Here is a 22,864-nt window from a genome sequence, read left to right on the forward strand (position 1 = left end):
GGTGGAGTTGTGAACTAATCCAACCATTTTGGAGAGTAGTTTGGAACTATGCTCAAAAAGTTATCAAACTGTGCATACCGTTTGATCCAGCAGTGTTTCTATTGGGATTATATCCCAAAGAGATTATAAAGAAGGGAAAGGGACCTGTATGTGCACGAATGTTTGTGGCAGCCCTTTTGTAGTGGCTAGAAACTGGAAACTGAATGGATGTCCATCAGTTGGAGAATGGCTGAATAAATTGTGGTATATGAATATTATGGAATATTACTGTTCTGTAAGAAATGACCAACAGGACGATTTCAGAAAGGCCTGGAGAGACTTACACGAACTGATGCTGAGTGAAACGAGCAGGGCCAGGAGATCATTATATACTTCAACAACAATACTATATGATGACCATTTCTGATGGACCAGGCCATCCTCAGCAACGAGATCAACCAAATCATTTCCAATGGAACAGTAATGAACTGAACCAGCTATGCCCAGAAAAAGAACTCTGGGAGATGACTAAAAACCATTACATTGAATTCCTAATCCCTATATTTCTGCACATATGCATTTTGATTTCCTTCACAAGCTAATTGTACAATATTTCAGAGTCTGATTCTTTTTGTACAGCAAAACAACTTTTAGTCATGTATACTTATTATGTATCTAATTTATATTTTAATGTATTTAATATCTACTGGTCATCCCTGTCATCTGGGGAGGGGTGGAGGTAAGAGGTAAAAATTGGAACAAGAGGTTTGGCAATTGTTAATGCTGTAAAGTTACCTATGCATATATCCTGTAAATAAAAGGCTATTAAATAAAAAAAAATAAAAATAAAAAAAAGGAATTTACTGTTCTGTAAGAAATGACCAACAGGATGATTTCAGAAAGGCCTGGAGAGACTTACACGAACTGATGCTGAGTGAAATAGAGCAGGACCAGGAGATCATTATATACTTCAACAACAATACTATATGATGACCAGTTCTGATGGACCTGGCCATCCTCAGCAACGAGATCAACCAAATCATTTCCAATGGAGCAGTAATGAACTGAACTAGCTACGCCTTAGAGAAAGAACTCTGGAAGATGACTAAAAACCATTACATTGAATTCCCAATCCCTATATTTATGCCCACCTGCATTTTTGATTTCCTTCACAATCTAATTGTACAATATTTCAGAATCTGATTCTTTTTGTACAGCAAAATAATGTTTTGGTCATGTATACTTATTGTGTATCTAATTTATATTTTAATGTATTTAACATCTACTGGTCATCCTGCCATCTAGGGAGGGGTGGGGGTAAGAGATGAAAAATTGGAACAAGAGGTTTGGCAATTGTTAATGCTGTAAAGTTACCCATGCATATAACCTGTAAATAAAAGGCTATTAAAAAAAAAAGAACCGTTATAAATATTCTGTATATGTGTGTCCTTTTCCCTTTTTTATGATCTCTTTGAGATACAGACTTAAAAGTAATACTGCTGGATCAAAAGATATGGACAATTTTATAGTTCTTTGGGCATAGTTCCAAATTGCTCTCCAAAATGGTTAGAGTAGTTTATAACTCTATAAACAATTCATTAGTGTTCCAATTTTCTTCCCTCTTCTCCAACATTTATCATTTTTCTTTTCTGTCATATTAGCCAATCTGACAGGGATGGAGTGATACCTCAAAGTTCTTTTAATTTGTATTTCTCTAATCAATGTTGGTTAGAGCTTTTTTTCATAATTTGTAGCTTAATTTCTTCATCTGAAAACTGCCTACTCATAAACTTTGACCATTTAAAAATTGGGGCCCTGGGCACTCTTCTTAAATGTTGTGGAAAATTTGGGAGGAGCTCTTCAGTATATACCTTTTATTCTCTTCATTCAGAAAAAGGGAGGAGATGCCAGTGACAGAAATTGTTGAGGATCCTTTAATGATGAATCTTTGAAATCATGAAATTCAAGATAGATCTAATGGACAAATAAAAAATGAAGCATATTGGACAGTGAAAGGAGCAAAGGTTTTATAAAAAAATTGACAGAAGTTTAGAGCTTGATGGCAAGAAGAAGAATGGCTAGCATAAGCAGAAGTGTCACAAGTACTAGGACAGTGAGATGTGGGGATATGATCCCTTTCTAATAGGCTACCTTTTACATTTATCTAGATTATTCTAGTGCTTTGCATTCTGGGTAAAAGTAACAGGAGATGACTTGTTTTGTTGATGTCCTGAGAAGCCTTTCTTGTAGGCTTCAAGTGCTTTTAAGCTCTGCTACTGAAATTCCCAGTATGCCCCAAGAGCCACAACAAGTTTTCCTATTAGCTTTCATGAATGAATGAAATATTGCTCTTCTCATGTCTTTAATAGAAATTATGTTGGAAGTCCAACATTGTTGGTAATGTTTCTGGATCTCTCCCACTGTAAGAAAAGGCCAAGTAGAATGGAAGGGACTGAACCCAGACCCTGAGGGTTGAAATATAATTCATTATTGGTTGGTGATGGCAAAAAAGCAAAAAGGGTTTAGATCATCAGTCTGAGTATATATGAACCAAAACCTGACTTACATGGATATATATATATATAATAGAAAAGATCTTTTACAATTAAAAGAATACTACCTTTAGAGTAGCTATGATTCTATTTATCTAAGGGATATGACCCTTATGACAGAATTAGATCTAGTGATACTTGTCTCCTTGTCATTCCTCATATGTAACATTTCATCTTCTAACTCTAGTTTATGTGGAGTAGCTTCAGTCAGAAGAGACTGTATTTTATCAAAGGTCAATACCCTAGTATATGTTTAACAAAGCTGGAAAGATAGATTGGAACTGAAATCTCATCTTTTGAACTAGAATAAGCTTAGCATAAAAATGTTTAAAGACCTGCAGTAGACTCTCAAAAGGCCCAGTCTTTGTCAAAATCTTTGTATATTTATCCTGTCTTGTCCCTTTTTGGCATTGCCAACTGCTCCTTTTAGTTGTAAGAGTGGGTGCTTCCTAGCATCCTTCTTTTGTTTTACTTACCAAGCCCCTTTTCACTTCCAATTTTGAATGTTTCCATTCAAAGTATAAGTAACATGGCCTTCTCTTAAATATGGCAAATGAAAGAGTATTTTTCTTTAGTATTATTTAGTTTATCTAATTCTTCTATGAATTGTTCCCTGCCCCAACTCTCACAATTTTTCACTTTTTGCATCCTAGCTGCAGTCTGTAATTGAAGGATATAATTTGGTAATTAGAATGCTAGTTTTGCCATCGAGAAATGCTGAGTTCAACTCATACCTCTTATATATATTAACTATGAAACCTTGTCATTTAATCTCTGAGCTTCACTAGAGTGTTTGGAATATAGTTAGTGCTTATCAAATGTTTCTCATTCATTCATTTTCATCAGTAAAATGGCTATAACATCTACACTGCCTACCTCACAAAACTGATGCATATATATATATATATATATATATATATATATATATATATATATATATCTTTGCTGAGGTAATTGAGGTTAAATGACTTGCCGAGGGTCACAGAGCCAGGAAGCATTAAGTGTCTGAGGCTGGATTTGAACTGAGGTCCTCCTAATTTTAGGGCTGGTGCTCTATCCACTGCACCATCTAGCTGCCCTAAGATTGATTTTAATATTAAAGGAGATTTATATGTATGTGTTCAATACATATGTTATATATAAAATGCATATATATTATACATATATGTATGTATAAAACTTTAATATATACAAAATACTTTTCAAACTCCTGAGCAAGTCCTGCTGGTCAACAGGATAAATTTCCTTTACCCAAATAAAATTTTTATGCTATATAAATGTCAATTGTTGCTATGTTGATTTTTCTCTTTTTAAAAATTTAAACTTAGGGGGCAGCTAGTTAGTACAATGGATAGAGCACCAGCCCTGGTCAGGAGGACCTCAGTTCAAATCTAGCCTCAAACACTTAAAGACGTCTAGCTATGTGGTCCTGGACAAGTCACAATTGCCTCAATTGCCTCAGTAAAAAAAAAAAAAATTAAACAAATATAAAATAGGAAAAATGCTGAATATTGTTATGTACACAGTAGAACAGAGAATATTTAAAATATAAAGCAATAAATTTCCATTTCAAGAAAGCTTATATAATAAATATATTCAGAGCTATCCATCTTTGCTTCATTGCAGATGTTCTTTTGTTCTCTGCTGTTCCCTACATTATTCTCTCCCACCTTCCCCAAGAAGGTTAAAATCAAGTGCATACACACATACACACACACACACACACACACACACACACACAATGTGTAGAAACATATATAACATACATATTGATTCGCATTCAGTCTCCATAGTCCTCTCTTTGGATGCAAATGGCACTTTCCATCACAATTCCATTGGACTTGCTGTGAATCACTTCATTGTTGAAAGGAGTTAAGTCCAAAACAGACCGATCATCACATAATCTTGTTTCTGTGTACAATGTTCTCTTGGCTCTGCTCACTTACTTTGCATCAGTTCATATAAGTTTTTCTAGGCTTTTTTGAAATCACCCTGCTCATCATTGCTTATAAAGCAATAATATTCCATTACATTCATATACCATAACTTATTCAGCCATTCCCCAGCTGATGCTGCTCTGTTGTTTCTACCTGAATTTAGAATACTTTTTTAGCCTTTGAAATATATATGTTGTTCTTTTGTTGTCCCATTTCCATTAATCTACACACCTTATCCCATTCCTGTTAATCTTCTTTCTATACTCTGTCCCTTATCCTATTTCCTCACCCTCTTATCTCTTTAAAAATTTAGAAGACTTGAATTCCCTTCTAAATGTATATGTTGTTCTATCTTTAACCCAAATGTAATACAAATCGAGTCCCCTATAAAAATCCTTCCTTTATCCTCTCTCCCTTCCCTGTCTCCTTCCCTTTTAATTTCCATCTGAATTTAGAACACTTTTATAGCCTTCTAGATATGTTGTCATTGGTCCCTCTTTAACCAATTCCTTATAAGAGTAGGGTTTCAGTACTACTAGTCCTCCTCCCTCATATAATTCTTCTGTATCAGTTCTTCCTCTCATACCTCATTTGTGTAATTACTCTTTTCACCTTTTCCAACATGGTTTTGCTTTTTAGAATTATATACTGAGTTCTACCCCAATTTTTCTTTTGAACTATCCAATTCCCAATAATAGTCTTAGACATATGGTTTACATTTCTACATATAAATATAAAGTTTGTCCTTGTTGAACCCCTTGTAATTAGTCCTTGATGTTTACCTTATATTTCTCTTGGTTATTGTATGCCAAATTTTCTATTAAGCTCAAGTGTTTTTGCAACAAAATCCTGAAAGTCTGGTAATTTGTTGAATTTTCTTTTTTTTCATTGAGGATTATGGTTAACTTTGCTGGACATGATATTCTCAGCTGCAAATCTCAGTTCTTTTGCTCTTCAAGATAGAGTGTTCAGGGCCTGAATTCTTTTAACATAGCTGATGTTAGGTCTTGAATGGTTCTAATTCTGGCTCTACCATATTTAAAATCTTTTTCTTGTTGCTTATAATATTTTCTTCTTAATTTGGGAGTTTCAGAATTTGGTGTAATGTTCTGTAATTTTTTCTGGATCTCTTTCAAATGATAATTTTTTTTAAATTTCTACTTTTCCCCTCTTAACACTTCAGGACAATTTTCTTTAATTATTTGTTGATTAAAGCTTTCAAATACTCTGATTATTCGTATGTTTTTTCTTCATGGCCTTGTAATGTCAGAGAAACTGAGGCAAGACAGAGATTGGGTTTTTAATATTTTAATAGTGGAGAATTTGGATTAGCCAAAGCCAGTGGGCTGAATGGGACTCTTGTCTCAAAGCATCCAACAGGCAAGCAATTAATTCCAGAGACTTTTATAGGGCTCCAGCTATCTGGGAAACAAAGGTGGGAGAGGGGACAGAACACTAAGTGAGTGGAAATTCCAGGAAAGGATCATAACTTTAGTTCTGACTGAATGGGGATTAGGAGACAATGAGTCTAGGGCAAGAGATAGTGAATGATACCCAGATATTTGAAATAAATCATCTGGAGTTTTATGACTTACTGGAATGTGAGAGTGACCAAAGCTTAATGAATCTTTAAGGAAAGAGGGGGTGGTCATTATAATTTTATTCAGGGTATAGCATAATAATTCAGGGAAACTGAAGTATTACAATTCATGGAAACTGAGGCAGGAAAGCTGAGGTATTATAATCTATTTTCCGGATCAGTTGTTTTATTTCTTTCTTGTTTTTTTATGAGATGTCTTATATTTTCTTTTTTTTTCATTTTACATATATAGATATGTATTTAATTATTTCTTGTTTCTTATAACTTTACTGACTTCCCCTTGTATGTATATAATTTCCAATTGGTTGATTTTCTTTTTATAATCTTCTTGTGTTTTTCCTGGACTGTTCTTTATTTTTTTCTAACTTTTCCTCAATCTCTCTCATTTGATTTTTAAAGTATTTTTAAAACTATTCTAGAAATTCTTTTAAAGAAATTCAAAAATTGATTCTGGCATCAATATCAATCAAGACACAAAATTTGCATATCTATTCACTAAAGATTTTTCACAGTCATGAAAAATGTCCCATGCATCTAAACATGGTAAAACATGCATATAATCCCTGCTAACAGCTGAGGCTGGTGGATCACTTGAGTAAGGCTCCAAATGGTGAGGTCCTAGAAAGGACTTTTGTATTCCCAGTACCTGGAATAGTGACACTGACATTAAGTAAGTACTTAACAATGGTCTCTTGAATTGAATCAAAATAAATCTTTCAGTTTCATCTGATACTACCTAACTATATGGAAATATTCTTCATGACTAAATAGGGTGCTTATGACCATAAAGTTATAAAGTTGTTTCAACACAGAGCCAGTGATTCAGATAAAAGTTTTTTTCCCTAGACATTCCTAAAAAATTCCACTAAAACAACATTTTCAAGGACAAAAGAAATATTGTGATATTTTGCTTTTTTAATCATCACAGTCAAAGTTCTTATTGTGTAGGGTGTTTTTCCCCATTTTGGGTTATTGGTCTTGTTTTTTTGGCTCACTTCACCAAGAAGGATGTGTCAATGACAAGAAACCTAACCTTGATGAAGAAAGGAAAGAGGGAATATTTGATTGTTTTTTATTTGAAAGTACTGAAATAAGAATAAAGCATTGCAAGATTCTAATGGTAAAAATGCAAATAATAGTGATGAATGAAAAGTAAAGGATATTGAAAATTTATTTCTGATTATTTATATTGTATATAAGATATAATATATTATGTAGATATATAGATATTTATATGTAGGTATCTATATAAAAATATTTATGTGAATATTCCTCTTTAGTTCAGAGGCCTCCATTTGGAATTTTAGTGAGCAAATAATTTAAAAAATCAATATTCTGTAACCTAGAGGTCCTACTCCTAGTAGTATAATCCAAGAAATTAGAGATAGAATAAAATAGGAAAACCAAAATGTTTATATCAACTTTTTTATATAGTGGAAAAGAACTGGAACTACTTTGTAGATGCCTAATGATTGAGAAATGACAAAAAAGCAATTATAATATATAAATGTAATGGAATATCACTGTACTATAAGAAATGCTGGATATTAAGCATATAGAAAAGCATATGAACTAATGCTGATTACACTAAGCAGAAATAGTAAAAAATGATATACACAATGATTGCCACAATGTAACTGGGAAGGTAAAAATATTATATAATTATAATTACCAAACTTGGCCTCAATTCTCCTCTTTGCAAATGCAAAGATGATGCATGTGGTATAGTACATGTACTGTCAAATTCAGCTATTGTGTAAATTTTGGTCAATGGATTTCTTATTAGAGATAGTTCTCAGGATAGAAGACAAACAGAGGGAAGAGAAGGTGATTTAAAAGATAAAATATAGTAATAAAAATTTTATATATGTATGCATACATATATTTATATATGATATATTTGTATGTATATGAGAGAAAAAAGAGACAGACAGAGAAGACAGAATGAGAGAGAAACTTCTCTCGTCCTAGAGTATATCTTAGTATGATTATGACTCCTCAATACAGTTTAATGAGAAGATCCTTGGTGTTTCCAAAAAAAAGGAAGAAGAAATCAAGATGACCAAAAAAGAATAAAAAGTTCCTGAGGCTCAATCCTAAAGTGTCTAGAAATTCATAATTTGGATACCCACAAATGCAGGATGTTCTTCCTCTAAGCTATTGGCACTGTGAATGGCCATTGAGTTACTAAAGTGACATAAAGAAACTGAGTCATCAGGTGCAAGCTCTTATTTTAAAGCTATGGCTTTAAAAACTGCATTTTACTTGAATTAAAAGAAAATATGGTTCAAGATCTGGCTTTATGTCTTTGAAATTCAGTGTCCTTATCTGTGAAATAGGCTTAATGACGTAAAAGATTATTTTGTACAGAAAGTATCATATTAATATAAATTTTCTTACCTAAAACTACAGTGCTTAATTGCAGGCTGTTGCTTAGAAACTCCTGATATCTTTGTTACTTGATTTTTATAAATTTGTGTCACATCAGTGACCTGTGATTTTACTGATGTAGGAATACTATTCAACTACACATGGATCATAAACCATAGATCTATAACTTAGAGAATTCTGGGAAGCTGGATTGACTGAAACTTAGGGACATTAAGTGGATTCCCTATGGTCATATAGCTAGTCAGTGTCAGAGTTGAGATTTAATCCAGATCATCAGGACTTTATCCACTATCATATACTGTTCTTGTCTCTCTGATAATATAAATTTAAGTTAGCAAGATAGATATTTTGCATGTACAGATTTTATTTATGTTACCATGTTTTGTTTTATTTTTGTCACTTAGAAACCTAAAAATCAAAACTTCATATGTACTTTACATATGCTTGTGTGTATGTCTGATTCTGAATCTAGTTCTCTGCTTTGTTAAAGTAGTCACTAAATATATATTTATTTCATTGAAGTTTTCCTCTAATATTAGTAATAGCAGCTACATCATATGCTTATCATATATAAGGCACTGTGCTACTAAGTACTTTACAAATATATGTCATTTGATTTTCATAACAACTCTCAGAGAGAGGTGCTATTATTATACCCATTTTACAAATGAAGAAGCTAAGGCAGACAAGATTAAGTGACTTGTCCAGATTTACACAGATAGAAAGTGCCTGAAATTAGATTTTAACTCAGATCTTTTATTCACTGAGTCATCCAACTGATTTTATTTCTTTTTTTCTCATAAATAGTAGAAATTATGTGTCTTATAAGCAAACTCACCACCTATCTGTTACAATTTATCAAGTCTGAATGTTTATTAAACATCCACTCCACAAACATTTCCTTCTCTATTCTTGGACTATAGTTATGATGAATGGTCCCTCATTTCCATTCTCAATAGGATCCTTAGAAAATAGGGTTATCTTTTCAGAAGGATTGCTTCATGCCAGAACTTGTTTTGATTTGCCACTGTTGACTTTCTCACAAGACTCAAGCCTCCTCCACACCAAAAGAACAATTCCAGGATAGATCCAAGAATTATAATGGTGATGTTGAATGGTTTGGCACCTTATCCCACTTTCTGTATACTACCCATTTGTCTAGACACTGCTTAGCTCAACAACTCCCCCTCTAAGCTGATGTTATCATTTTCAAAACATGAGTAACGGCTGTGAAATCAAGGTCATTTTCTTCTCTATAAATCACAAAATAATAAAGAAAAATCATTAGCATTTTGTTTACAAATAAAATTAATACATTGTATGACAGAGCAGTTCCCCCCCCCCTTATAATATGGTCTGTGAACATTGGCTCTCATCTTTCATAGACCTGTAAAAAAGAATATTTTTATTTTCTTTTTATTATGGTATGTCTTCTTTACCAGTGCATTTTGCATACACTGAGCATCATTGTTTGGAACAAGGGTTAGATTACAGAAATGTGCTCCTCCCTAGTGGGTGGGATACTTAAACTGGTCTTATTTATTCTGTTTCCTTTTCTTGCCATGTCATTGGGATGTCCTAAACATGCAGGCTAGTTCAACCCAAAGTTCAACCCTTTTTTTCTTTATCAAACTCCTACAGTCCTTGAGGCTCTTAGTATGCCATTGCTCTTTGATACCAACATGAGGTTCAAATTCCCATTTGTGGCCATAGGTTTGCAGATTTCCATGATCATTTTATTTGGATTTTTTGTTGGCTATGAAAATAATTGGGGAAATGTCCAGCAGAATTACAACTCCACTCATCCTGACAGATTCCTTGAGCTATACCCTTGTAAGTATGCCATTCCCTATGAGTCATTCTTCATTTCTTTCTTATGGGTCATTGGTGTGCTTCAGTTCTCTTATTTTTGGTTGCTGCAAACTCTTAAAATTCTCTTTTGGACTTTTTGCACATTTTCATTTGTTTTTGTTCTTCCATACAATTTCATCGATATGAGCATAACATAGAGAGTAGCTACCTACTAATGGAGGACATGATTTCAGATCCCACCTTTGTTACTTTTTACCTGTGTGACCTTGACTTCATGCATACAATAAGGAGATTGGGCTAGATTAAAGCTTCTTAAATTGTGGCTCATGATCCATAACTGAATATGAGGTCATGAAATTATGATTTATTATCAGTAAATATTTGATTTGTATAACTATAAAACTTTCTTGGGTGAAAAGGGATCATGACTGGAAAAAGTTTTTAAAATTCTAAACTAGATAAACTCTAAGGTCTCTCCCAGTCTATGATACTATGTCTATGATACTATGAGCACTACTACAACATACTATGTTAATCATCACAGGATCGTAGATTTTGCAAAAGAAGGCATCCAAGAGGCTGTCAATTCCTATTCCTCCATTTTTGCAGATGAAAAACTCAGTTCTAGAGAGATCAAACAACTTGCCCAAAGTTCTACAAGTTGAAAGTGGCAATAATGGTATTCAAAAGCAAGTCCTGTGATTTCCAGAGTAGATACTCTTTCCAATGTATTATGCCTACTTAATAATGCAAAATAACCTTTGTGATTGCTGGGCTTGGTTGTAACGAATTAGATGGATAGACTAGAGAGTTCAGACTTGTATAATAGGTACAAAAAACTTGGAGCCAGTCAGTCACTAAGCCTTTGTTAAATACTTACTATGTGTCTGACACTATACTAAATGCTTAACTAAAAAAAAAAGTGAGAAAACAAACTCTACCCTTAAAGTGCTCACAATCTGGAAGGGGTGGTAGGAAGAGACAACAAGCAAATAAATACATAAATATGTTTTAAAAGAATAGCAAAGGAATACTATGATCCATGGTCCCTGGGAGGGAAGTGATCCTAAAGACCAGGAAGTTAAGATTACTAAGAAATTGATGGGCAACTCAGAAATAAGTGCTATAAAAAATGTTCTATTGCCTTAGTTAGGGTGAGGGAAAATTCACTATATATTAGAGAAACTCTGAAAATGGATTACAAGGATATTTTCTTACACAACTTTGCATCCTCCACATAATCTAATGTAATACCTTCAGCAAAATAGTTACTCAATGAGTATGAGCTGAATGAATGCAAGTAATGTTAAGGCTAGAATTCAAGTTTAGATCTGAATAAAACTATATGAAATTTAAGATAAGAAAAAAATGAAAAGGTATTGCAAAAGCAAACTTAAAATTCATAATGGAAATTTTTTCATATATTTAAAACAGGTCAGTGGGGTAAAAGTATACTGCACTGCTCTGTGATAACTAAAACTCTTGAATATTAGTTAATCAGATTTTTATTTCTCTGCCTAGAATGCTCAAAGAATATTTTAGAGAAGATCTTGTATTACTCAATAATAAGCCAAAATGTTATTTAAAGAATCATGTCAATAGGATTAAAAAGAAGACTTAGATACTAAAGTAGTTGAGCCACAGCTGCAATTCTGGAAGTAAGAGTAAAGGCTAGACCCCTTATGATACACAAGGAGCTTCAGTTTCAAATTTGATGTTATTCTATAAAATTAATGTGATTGTCCTATACTTGCTTAGTATTGACCCTTAATTTTCATCAAAATACTTTCACATGTATTATCTCATTTTTCACAACAATTCCATGAAGTAAGAAGGACAGGTGTAATTACAGTTAAGAAAACTGACCCAATAAAGTGAACTGACTTGCCAAAAATCACTTATATCAAGGGAATAGTAAATCCAGGATTAGCGCCTGTTCTACTGATTTCTTCCTAGTGCAAGCTCTTTCCATTATATAATGCCAAAAATTAAACAAGATTGAGAAGCACCTAGCTAAAGAGATCATTGTGCTATAACACAGCTTCTGGCCCATCTATCATCTAATATATTGTTCATCTGCTCAGATGAGGAAAGGAAATGATCTGTCCAGAATCCAAAGCTTATCTGTGTTGTCAGTATGGTAGAGCTATGTGTACTTTATGTCCAGAAAATAATACAAAAACAGAAGGGTAATAGAGAGGAGAAATGATGAATAGGAATACTTATTTAAAAGCATAATTACATCATCCCCAGACTCAATTCCAAGAGAGTCAAATCATGGCATTTTTCAATGCTTTTTAAGGGGCTTTCATGACAGGTACTGAGGGCAACTAGGTGGTACAGTGGAGAGTTCCAGGTTTGGAGTCAGGAAGACCCGAGTTCAAATTTGAATTCAGACGCTAACTGTGTGACCCTGGACTATATGTCTCTGGACAAGACATGTAACTCTGTTTGCTTCACTGGAGAAGGAAATGGCAAACCACACTAGTATCTTTGCCAAGAAAATCCCCCACAGGGTCAAGAAAAGGCAGATATAACTAAAACAACTGAATAACAATATGACAGCTACTAAATATAGCTAACCAAATTAATGGTGAAGTTAATATTAAATATGAGTCAAAATGACACTAAAGGTAAAGCCCATTTTACTCTCAATTCATATAGATAAGCAGCTGCCACATGAAATACTACTATTTCCACCAAAGGCAGTACAGAATTAAGTGGCATATCATAGTGACTGAGTTTTGGAAGAAAATGAGTGAGGAGGAAGAAAGACGAGGTATCCAGAAAAACAAATCATAAAAACAGGAAGAGATGGACAGATTCCTCCAGTGAAATTCTACTTTTTTCAGCCTTTTTCTTTGAGTTGTCCTTAGGTTCAGTGACAAGAAAAAGGGAAGTAAACTCTTTTCCTCCTCCTTACCCCTACATCTTTTGCATGATCCCCAAAACTCAGACTAATAAAATTAGTTGTTATTTTCTGAGCTAAATAAATCTTCATGGTTTAGTCTAGAAACCTAAACACCATTTGTCACATTTTTCCTATCAAAAAATTCCAAAGTCTAAACGATTGATTTACAAATCACACATTTGGAATATATCACATAATGAATGAATGGGTAAATGAATGAGAAAATAAGTGAAATGAGTGAAAAAAATTGATGCATGAAGCATTTATTAAAAGTTTACTATGTGAAACACAGTGATAAATTCTAGGGATTTTATCCCTAGATAAAACAGAAAAGCAAGGCAATTCCTGCTTTCAAAAAAGTCCCATTTTAAGGAGGAAATAACATATATAAATGATTTCTACTACATGTTACCATGGTCCTTAAGGAACAGAGGCAAAGAAGATGCTACTGTATCTTATTTAATGTCATTTCCTCTGATCATATCATTCTCTGATATTGAACTAACAGTCCAAGGAGTTTTGGAGGCAAGAATTTTCCTTTCTGGATCTTTAGCAGCACCTACAAAGAATAATTGCCAAGCTGCATCTGCAGAGGGGTTATTCTCAGGATGATGGCTGAGGGCACTGGAATGGATGAAATGCTATTTCCAAGGCTCTTGGATTCCAGGTCCTGAACTGTTTCCCCTAGGGCCTAAGAAGACTATGAGGGTTGGGAGAGAAACAGGGTCAGTAATCTGGGGGATACTACCACTCCTGGGGTTCTTATGCCATTCTGCTTGCTTGTGATAATGAGGTAAATGGGTCCATTCACACAATAATTTCTTCCCTCATTAATAGCATTGGGGACAATGAAGGAAGTAGTTTTGATGGTTTGGAGCCCAACAGAATTCACTTTACAGAAACAATTTTTTTATATTTTCCATAGCACAGTTTTAAACAAAAATCAAGTGATTTATAAACATTTGATAAATAATTGTTCTGGTAGTTCATTGAGATTCAGCTTCCTCATCTTAATGGCAATATTTCTGCAGTATTAATATATATGTGTGTATATATATATTAGATAGACATACAAAAATGTGTGTGTGTCTGTGTAAATGTGCTTAAATTCTAGACATGGAGGTGCACTGATATTCTCAAAAGCTGGGCCACTTATATACTTAGATAGGTCCTATCAAGCTTGAAAGCTTTTAAATATAGGTCAAAGAATATATATAGTGTGTCTACATTTTGAGGGCCAACAAACCAGGTTAAGGAAGGCTTAAGACCAGAATGTTGAACAAAACTGATGATTATTTTCAGTCAAAGCAGTACACAAAGAATAACCTATTAAGTTATTAGAGGAGTTATGATCTACATCATAAAATGATACAGTAAAAGGGATGTTGGGGAGACAATTACAAAATCAAGAATCTTTGGTTATAAAATTAAGAGATAAATACATATACATATCTACCTATTTTAAAAAAATTCTCTCTCTGAGAAAAATTCATGAAATATACATAGAAAATGAAGAAGAGAATATGTATTTATTTAACATCTGCTATGTGTCAGGGACTGTACTCCTTTATTTTTACAAATATTATCTCATTTTGGATAGCAGACTTGGAATCAGAAAGACCTGAATTCAAATTCAGTTTCAGATATTTATTCCACGTGATATATTCTACATATAAGTTAAACAATTAAGATGACAATATACCTCTTGTCATATTCCTTTTCCAGTGTTTGGTCAGTTCTGTTGCTTCTTCACCTGCATACAGAATTGGCCTATGTTTTCCTTAGCTTACTGATCTGAAAAATCTACCTCTCATGTTATTGCGAAGATCAAATGAGATAATATTTGTACCTGGTACATAGTAAGAGTTATATATGAGATCACTATTATTTTTTCCTTAACAAAAGATAAAATTCAAACAGGATGACTGCAACATAAATTAAGACCTGGAAGTAATATAAAAGGTAATCTGGTCCATAGATATCAAACACAAAGCCCACAGTATTCTTGAATGTGACCCCATGGCTGTTCATTTGTTAAAGCCGTATCTAATTCTTCTTGAATCTATTTGAGTTTTTCTTAGCAGAGACATGGTAGTAGTTTGCCATTTCCTTCTTCACCTCATTTTGCAGATGAGAAAACTGGGGCAAACAGTTAAATGTCTTCTCCCTGATGACCTTAATTAAATTAAAATGAAATTTGGGGAACATTTAACAAAAGAAATTAAAATAAAATAAAAGAGATAATATTAACATATACTAAGTCAACATACAGCCCATAGGTTTTTATTTTATCTTACTGCTCCCTAATGAGTTTGACACCCCCGAACTAGAGTCCAACTCCCTAAATTTGCAAATGAGGAAACTAAGGCTCAAGGGACTGTGACAGTTATGTGTCACATAACTGTCAAGTTTCAGATATGAACTAGTCCTAAAAAGAACGAGATGAAAATATAGGTTTTGAGAATAAAGGAAAGAAACTCAGAATGTTAAACTTGGAAATGAATTGCATTTTATAAGTTAGGAAATTAAAACTGAGAGAAGAAAATTGACTTGCTCCAAGATCATATAACTAAAATAAGATGGATATGGAATTTGAACCAAAGTGCCATGACTAAGTCCATTGCTCTTTTCCTACCATCCCTCAATTCACAGTCCCATTGCTGCTTAAGAAGAATGTAAAAAAAAAGAAATTGGACAATGAATGAGAAAATAGAGCAATTAATGAATTGTCTGACAGCAATATAGTCTAGGGAAAGAAGAACCATAATAAAATGTAGTAGATATAACTCTTCTTTCCCATCCACTAGTAACTAACTCTATGTACTCAAAAAGGTCATTTAACCACTCTTTGTCTCGGATATCACATTGGAAAAGCTGGTATAATCATGACTTAATACTGTATGTGCTCCAGGGGACTGGACTGCATGATCTCTTGCATGCCTTTCCAGTTCTAAGATCTATTATCCATTAGAGTGGATTTATGTTGCCATTTGCCTATGAGTTGTATACGTAAAATAATTAAAATGAGGCCACTCATGATCATTCCTTCCCAGTGCCTGGGAGGGGCCATCAGGGATGCAGAGATAAAGGAGAGGAACATTTGGCAAATGAAAGAGACAGACAAAGAGAATATTAAGTTACTATAGTCTTACTGCATCTGTCTCAAAGGACTAGCCTAGTCAAATCAAATAATAACTATAGTTCATATTGGTTCAAAATTGTAGAATGTACAATGGACTTTTCCAGAAATACCAAGGGAGATAGTTTGTGGCCATCTCCATTTTTCAGATGAGGAAACCAAGACAAAAAAAATGAAGTGACTCCTATGAACAGATTCTAGTATAGCTATGGCTTCTTATTCAATATGATATTTTTGTCCATGTTATTCTACTATTCTATAGAGATTAACCAAATGTTCTGAAGGCCTACCTCTAAGATAAAGATTTTTAAGATAGGGTATTCAACTTCATGGCAAAATGAGTAGAAGATTATACCTGGAATCATGGAGATCTGAATTCAGTCTCAGATAGTTACTAGTTATGCGACCCTGTTAACTTCTACCTACTTCAGTTTCTATATATGCAAAATGGGGATAATAATAGCAACTACTGCCTTCCAGATTGTTATTTTAAATAAAATGACATTTGTAAAGCACTTGAAAATCTTAAAGCACTATACAAATAATGTTTTTATTATGAGATCTATAAACTTTTGAAATATTCTTTGAAATTGAAATAATCAAGTCCTTTGCAATTCTGTTTTATCTTAAAAAAGCATTATTCTGAAAAATTCATAGCCTTCACCAGACTTTCAAAAATGTCCATCTCCCTCTCTATGATCTTTATATATTTCTAAAATGCCAATGAATCAATCCTATTGTCCATCTCTGAATACTCATACCATATGATTGGTTTGTTTTCGTTTCTGACCATATATTTTCTCAAAGATATACTTTACTTTAGTTTTTAAGTGAAGGCTAACATCAGAAATATGCTGCAGCTTACTTCAAAATGTCTGTCTCTACTCCCTTTTGGATCAACTCTAATTTGAACTCACCAGAGATTATTATATTTCACAATTCATAATCTTTAGTTTCATTGTGAGAATACTTGTGAGAATACATTGTGAGAAAATGTATCTTTTCACTTAGGAGTACATTAAGAGAATTTAAAACACTGTAAAATTTAACATGATATCCACACCCCTATTCCTTTTCTCCTATTAATTTAGCCCCAATTCATTGCCTCTCTGCAGTGTTTATCCCAAGTCTATATACTGTATTAACTTAACATACTGCAAATTTGACTACATGTCACAGTCCTAACAATAAGCATTTTTATATGTTTTGTTTCATTTTTCCTAAAAGTAAGACTGATCTCTTTTGCATAACTAAAGCTCTAATAGAGGAGATTTTGTAATGTTCTTGTATTTGATGTAAGCAATGTAGTATCATGCTCAAACAAAAACATCTGGAGGATGTCACTATCTAGAGGGGATCATTTTTCTATTTGGATCTTATGAAAGATATCCTCTTGTGGCAAAGATATTTGGTGAACATATGTCTCTGTTTCATAACTCATATGAGAATAATAATCAGGGCATCATTGATGGAATTACAAAGCTCATAATGTCAGAACAAGGGTTCAAACCTAGGTTTTCCAATTGAATGACTAATGAATATATGTCAGATTGCCATATTGGAAGATAGTCAGCAGTGGAATGGCTCATGGGTTTATTCTGTGCTCCGTAACTTTTTGTTTTAGTCAATGACCCAGTGAAGTCCTGAATGCCATGCTTATTCAATCTCATTTAACAAGCATTTATTAATACCTATAGTGTACAATAAACTAAACTAGACACTAGTGATGCAAAATTTTTAAATGTAAGTCATTGTCCTCAAAGAATTCATATTTTGCTGGTGAGAGAGATGCAATTGCACACAAAGATATGCATACAAGATAATTTCACTGTAGAAAAATCATTAATTGTTGGAGACAGAGAAATCTTCAAAGAGGAGATAATAGTTCATCTACATCCATGAAGAAGATAAGGATTATGAGGTCAAAATGAGGAAAGAATATATTCTAAGAATGAGGAACAACCCAAACAAGAGTACTGAGATGGGAAACAGAATGTCAAATTGGATAAACATAATAATTCAGTTAGCAAAGGGAGGTAATATGTGATTAGACTGCCAAGGTAGGTTGAATCCATATTGTTGAAATCATTACATACCAAGTTGAAAGGTTTTCTTTTTATCTCGGAGTTGGCAGGGAGCCAATTGGGAGGTATTTGTGAAAAGAGAAATGATATGATCAAAATTTTGCCTTAAGAAAATTATTTTGGCAACTGTGTAGAGAACAGACTGGAAAAGGGAGAGGAAGCAAGGAATTCATCCTCATGAATATGGTAGTGGGATCATAGGATCACAGTTATAGAGATGGAAGGGAATTTAACTTAAAGGTCATCTAGATCTATCTCTAAGGAAACTGAAAATGAGAGAGTAAATCCCAAGGTCACATCACATCACAGTTGTGTGATTGTAAGATAAACACTTTTTCTACTGCTCCATGCTATGGCAACAGTACAGGCAACAAGTAATGAGAATCTAAAAAAAATAGTTCTACTGTGAATGTAAGATAGCTCCCGTGTGATAAGAGAAAAGGATGATTGCAAGAGATGTTGACAACACTTGACGAGTGGATACCAGGGTAAAGAGTATGACAGTTTTTGCCATAAAAATAGGTTAGTTTAGAGGAAGGGAAAAGATAGTGAGTTCCATTTGAGATGCTGATAGAAATTCCATATGAATTTAGGTTCAGGTTATAAAGACTTCAGGAGAGATATTAGAGATAGATATGCAAATTTTGGAGTCATCTAGTTGAGATGAAAATTGACACCATGGAAGCTGATGAGAGCAATAAAAGGAAAAAGGTGGATTAAGAGAAGAAGGACCAGGAGAAATCCTTGAGCAACACACTGGATGATGAAAATTCAAAGAGGAGTAGTCATGTGGTTAAGAGAACCAAGAGAGTAGAGCATCAGAAAAGCAAAGCAGAAGGAGAAAGGTGATCAACAGTGTCAAATATCCAATGGGATGAAGACTAAGAAAAGACCAGTGGATTTAACCATTAAAAGATTCTTTGGGGAGAGAGAGCAAAGAGTAGAAGTAAGAAACTCATTTGGTAAGGATTAAGTTTTTGTTGTTTGCTCTTCATCTTTGAAGTGGATGAATGATATCAGGTGGTTATGTCAACTTGCAAGTGAATTGAATTTAAGTGAGGTAGGGCAATGCACAGTCATTTTTTTTCTGGGTTTTGTTGGATTTTTTTTTTTTTGAGGCAACCAGGGTTAAGTGACTTGACCAGGGTCACACAGACAGGATGGGATGGGAGATGAGGAACTTAAAATAAATGACCTTGATTTTCTTAATAAAGTGGGAGATAAGGTTATCTGTTAAGAGACAGGGAGTGAGGAATTCATTGCAGGCTTGAATCTCGAGGTAAAGGTTTATAACACCTATTAATTGAAGTGGAAAAAAATCATTCTAAGATGAATAAAACTTTGTCTTTGATTATTGAATGCAGCCTCAATAAGAGTTATCCAGCTTAGTATTCCAAACACTAAAAAGTTGGGGCTGGAAGTGGACAGAATAAATGGGCAAGCACCTGGGTAGGTAAATAACTGCTGAGCTCCTAAGTGCTTGTAGTTTCTTCTTCTGTACAAATTTTTCTTTCCTTTATGAATTCAAGATTGTGTGTATGGATTTGGGGCTTTTTCCATGTCCAAGTCAGTCAAGAAATCTTTTTCTCCTCTGCTATATAATCCTGTCAAGATTTTACTCTTTCTTACTATTTCTGGCTCTTTGTTTTGATCTATATGCCTTTACCTTTCTATATGTATCTTTCTCTTTGTGTCTTGGCATTTCCAGTCTCCTGATCTATATCTGGCCACTAGACCCAGATGGTTCTGGAGGGGAAAGCGAGGCAGGTGACCTTGCCCAGCCCTCCCTCAGTTTAATCCAATTCATTTGTATTTCATGACATCACCTCCCTGAGGTCACAGTCCTCTTCGAGAAGGAAGGACAAACAACCTCTGTGAGTAAAGCTTGCTCGCAAAGTGAAATTGGTTAGTTGGAAGACTCTTTTCTTCCTCCCTCGGTCTCTCTCTTCCCTCCTTCCTTCCTTCCTTTTCCTTCCTTCTTTCCCTCTTTCTCTTTCTTCCCTTCTCCCTCTTCCTTCCTTCCTTTTCATTTCTTCCTTCCTTTTTTCTTTCCTTCCTTCTTTCTTTCCTCACTTTCTTCTTCCTCTTTCTCCATCCCTTCCTCCTCCTTCTTTTCTTTCTTCTTTATCTCCCTATTTTTTGGGGGGGCACTAGGTAAGAAAAGAAATTCTTTACCTCAATTGCTACATAACCTTCATCCCTAAATGGGTATAGCCTCAGTCAAACTGAGACCTGTTGAAGACCTTAGCTTAAAACGGACAAAGTTCTTTCATTGCATCTGAAACCAAATCCATTTGTCCTAATCATTATCTTGCCACTGGACCCAGATGTTTCTGGAGGGGAAAGTGAGGCAGGTGACCTTACACAGTCTCTCTCACTCAAATCCAATTCATTTGCATGTCATAGCATCCTTTCCTGATGTCATGGTCCTCTTTGAGAAGAAAAGACAAGTAACAAGCCTCTTTCTCTCCCTGACTCTTTCTGCATGTCTCTCTCTTCTTTCTTCTCTACCAATGTCTCTCTTTTCCTCTATTCTTCCTTTTCCCCCTTTCCCTCCTGAAGAGTCTTCATATCTCTGAATGGTATCTTCATCTGGTATTAGCACCTAGGTATATAGATTATCCTTTAAAGACCATATAAATCTTCCAAGAATCTTTCAAAGTCTGCAAAAAGCCCTCATCCTCTCAGAGTTTTTGCTTCTATGTTTTGTCTTCTTGTAATATTTGTAGAAGAAACAAAGCTGGATGGCCTTAAGGATGCAAAAAGATCCTGAAAGTTTCTCTTAGTAGAATGAGCCTCATGGTATTAAATGTAGCCAAGATATATATGTAATATTACTATTAGACATAAATTAAATTCGAAAGTTTTTATTTGTAGTCTTTTTTAAGGAAGTTTGTCCAGATAACAGTATCTGAAGAAAGAAAAATGACCTAGGGCTTTGAAAACTCAATGAAAAAGACAAAAAAAAAAGCCAATGCAATCTTAGGGTTCATTAAGATACTCATAGGAGCAGAAAAGATGAGTATTCCTAACTCTAGGCCAACACTCTATCCACTCACTGTCCACCTAGCAATTAAAACTGTTCAAAAATGGACTGGACTTCATGAGAAGTAATGGGTACCCTTACTACAATTCAATTTAATAAGAATTTATTAAAGCCCTGGGAAGGGACACAGCAAAAGGTAATATAACTTAGTGGGAAGAATGCTAAACCTAAAAGACTTGAGTTGCAATTGGTCTCTGTCACATAGTATGGGAAACAGCATGGAATAATGGATTAGGCACTGACTCTTAAAGCAGAAAATCTGGGTTCAAATTCCACTTCTACTTATGTATGTGACCTCAGGCAAATAGCTTCCCCATTCCTCAATTTCTTCATCTGTAAAATGAAGGAGTTGATCTAGGTTGTATATAGGGTTTCTCCTAGTTCTATTTCTCTGATCCTAAGTCACCTCTGAGGTCTTTTCCAGATCTAAAGCTATAATATAATATAACCACTTTAATTGTGTGTGTGTGTGTGTGTGTGTGTGTGTGTGTGTGAGAGAGAGAGAGAGAGAGAGAGAGAGAGAGAGAGAGAGAGACACAGAGAGACAGAGAGAGATAGAGAGAGACAGAGAGAGAAACAGAGAGAGAGAGACAGAGAGATAGAGAAACAGAGAGACAGAGACAGGCAGGTAGGGGAAGGAGAGAGGAAAAAAGTGGGAGAAAGATAAACACACACAGAGGGAAGGAAGGAATGAGGGAGAGGGAGAGAGACAGAGAGAGAAAAGGAAGAGAGAAAGACAGAAGTCACTTAACTTCTGCTTGCCTCAGTTTCTTCACCTATAAAACGAGGAAATTACAACTTTCCCCATAGTGGTTTTAATAATTCACTGAGTGGCATAAAAAATTAACTGGGAACTTAGGTGGATTATTGCCGAAGCCACAGACAATACATGAAGGCCAAAAGATGACACAGAAAAAGTTTAGAAACTCAGAAATAGATGAAATATTTGTATAGTGTCATATAAAATCAACCTTTTTTTAAAATTTTAATACCATAATAATTCAAATTTCCTCTCTTGTGTGAAGCAAGGCCAAAAAATTTTATTCAGATTTTCCAGGTCAGGAGTACCTGGAGCCTAACCCCAGACATAACTAATAGCCCCAAATCTAAGTTTATAATTGTGAGGCTCAAATAGGAAAGCATGTATACACCAAACACAAAACTTTAAAATACTATGTAAATATGTTATCAATATGCTTATACAACTAATACTATTTACTGTTTATCAAACCTGAGCAAAATTGCAAAATAGATTATCTTTGACTTATCCTTCTGACTCCTCAAATCAGCTCATTTCCTCCTCTTCCCCTTCATTTCCTTTCTTCCCAAGCAGTTGTATTCTTTGTGCCTTTCCAAAAGATAATAATATCACTGGTGCTCAACTATGATAATAAGAGATTTGACTGCATGATC

General features: G+C 34.3%; 1 protein-coding gene across 1 annotated transcript in view; it reads left to right on the forward strand.

Annotated features, from left to right (window-relative positions):
- The first annotated feature begins 10,033 nt into the window (after window positions 1-10,033).
- Window positions 10,034-22,864, forward strand: part of RHAG (Rh associated glycoprotein) — a 32,956-nt gene continuing 20,125 nt past the window's right edge. Inside the window, exon 1 of the mRNA XM_003770563.3 lies at window positions 10,034-10,292. Within this exon, the coding sequence (XP_003770611.2) occupies window positions 10,118-10,292 (175 nt within the window). The 5' untranslated portion in view covers window positions 10,034-10,117. The remainder of the gene's footprint in view (window positions 10,293-22,864) is intronic.

Source organism: Sarcophilus harrisii, chromosome 4 (assembly GCF_902635505.1).
Source record: "Sarcophilus harrisii chromosome 4, mSarHar1.11, whole genome shotgun sequence".
NCBI lineage: Eukaryota > Metazoa > Chordata > Mammalia > Dasyuromorphia > Dasyuridae > Sarcophilus > Sarcophilus harrisii.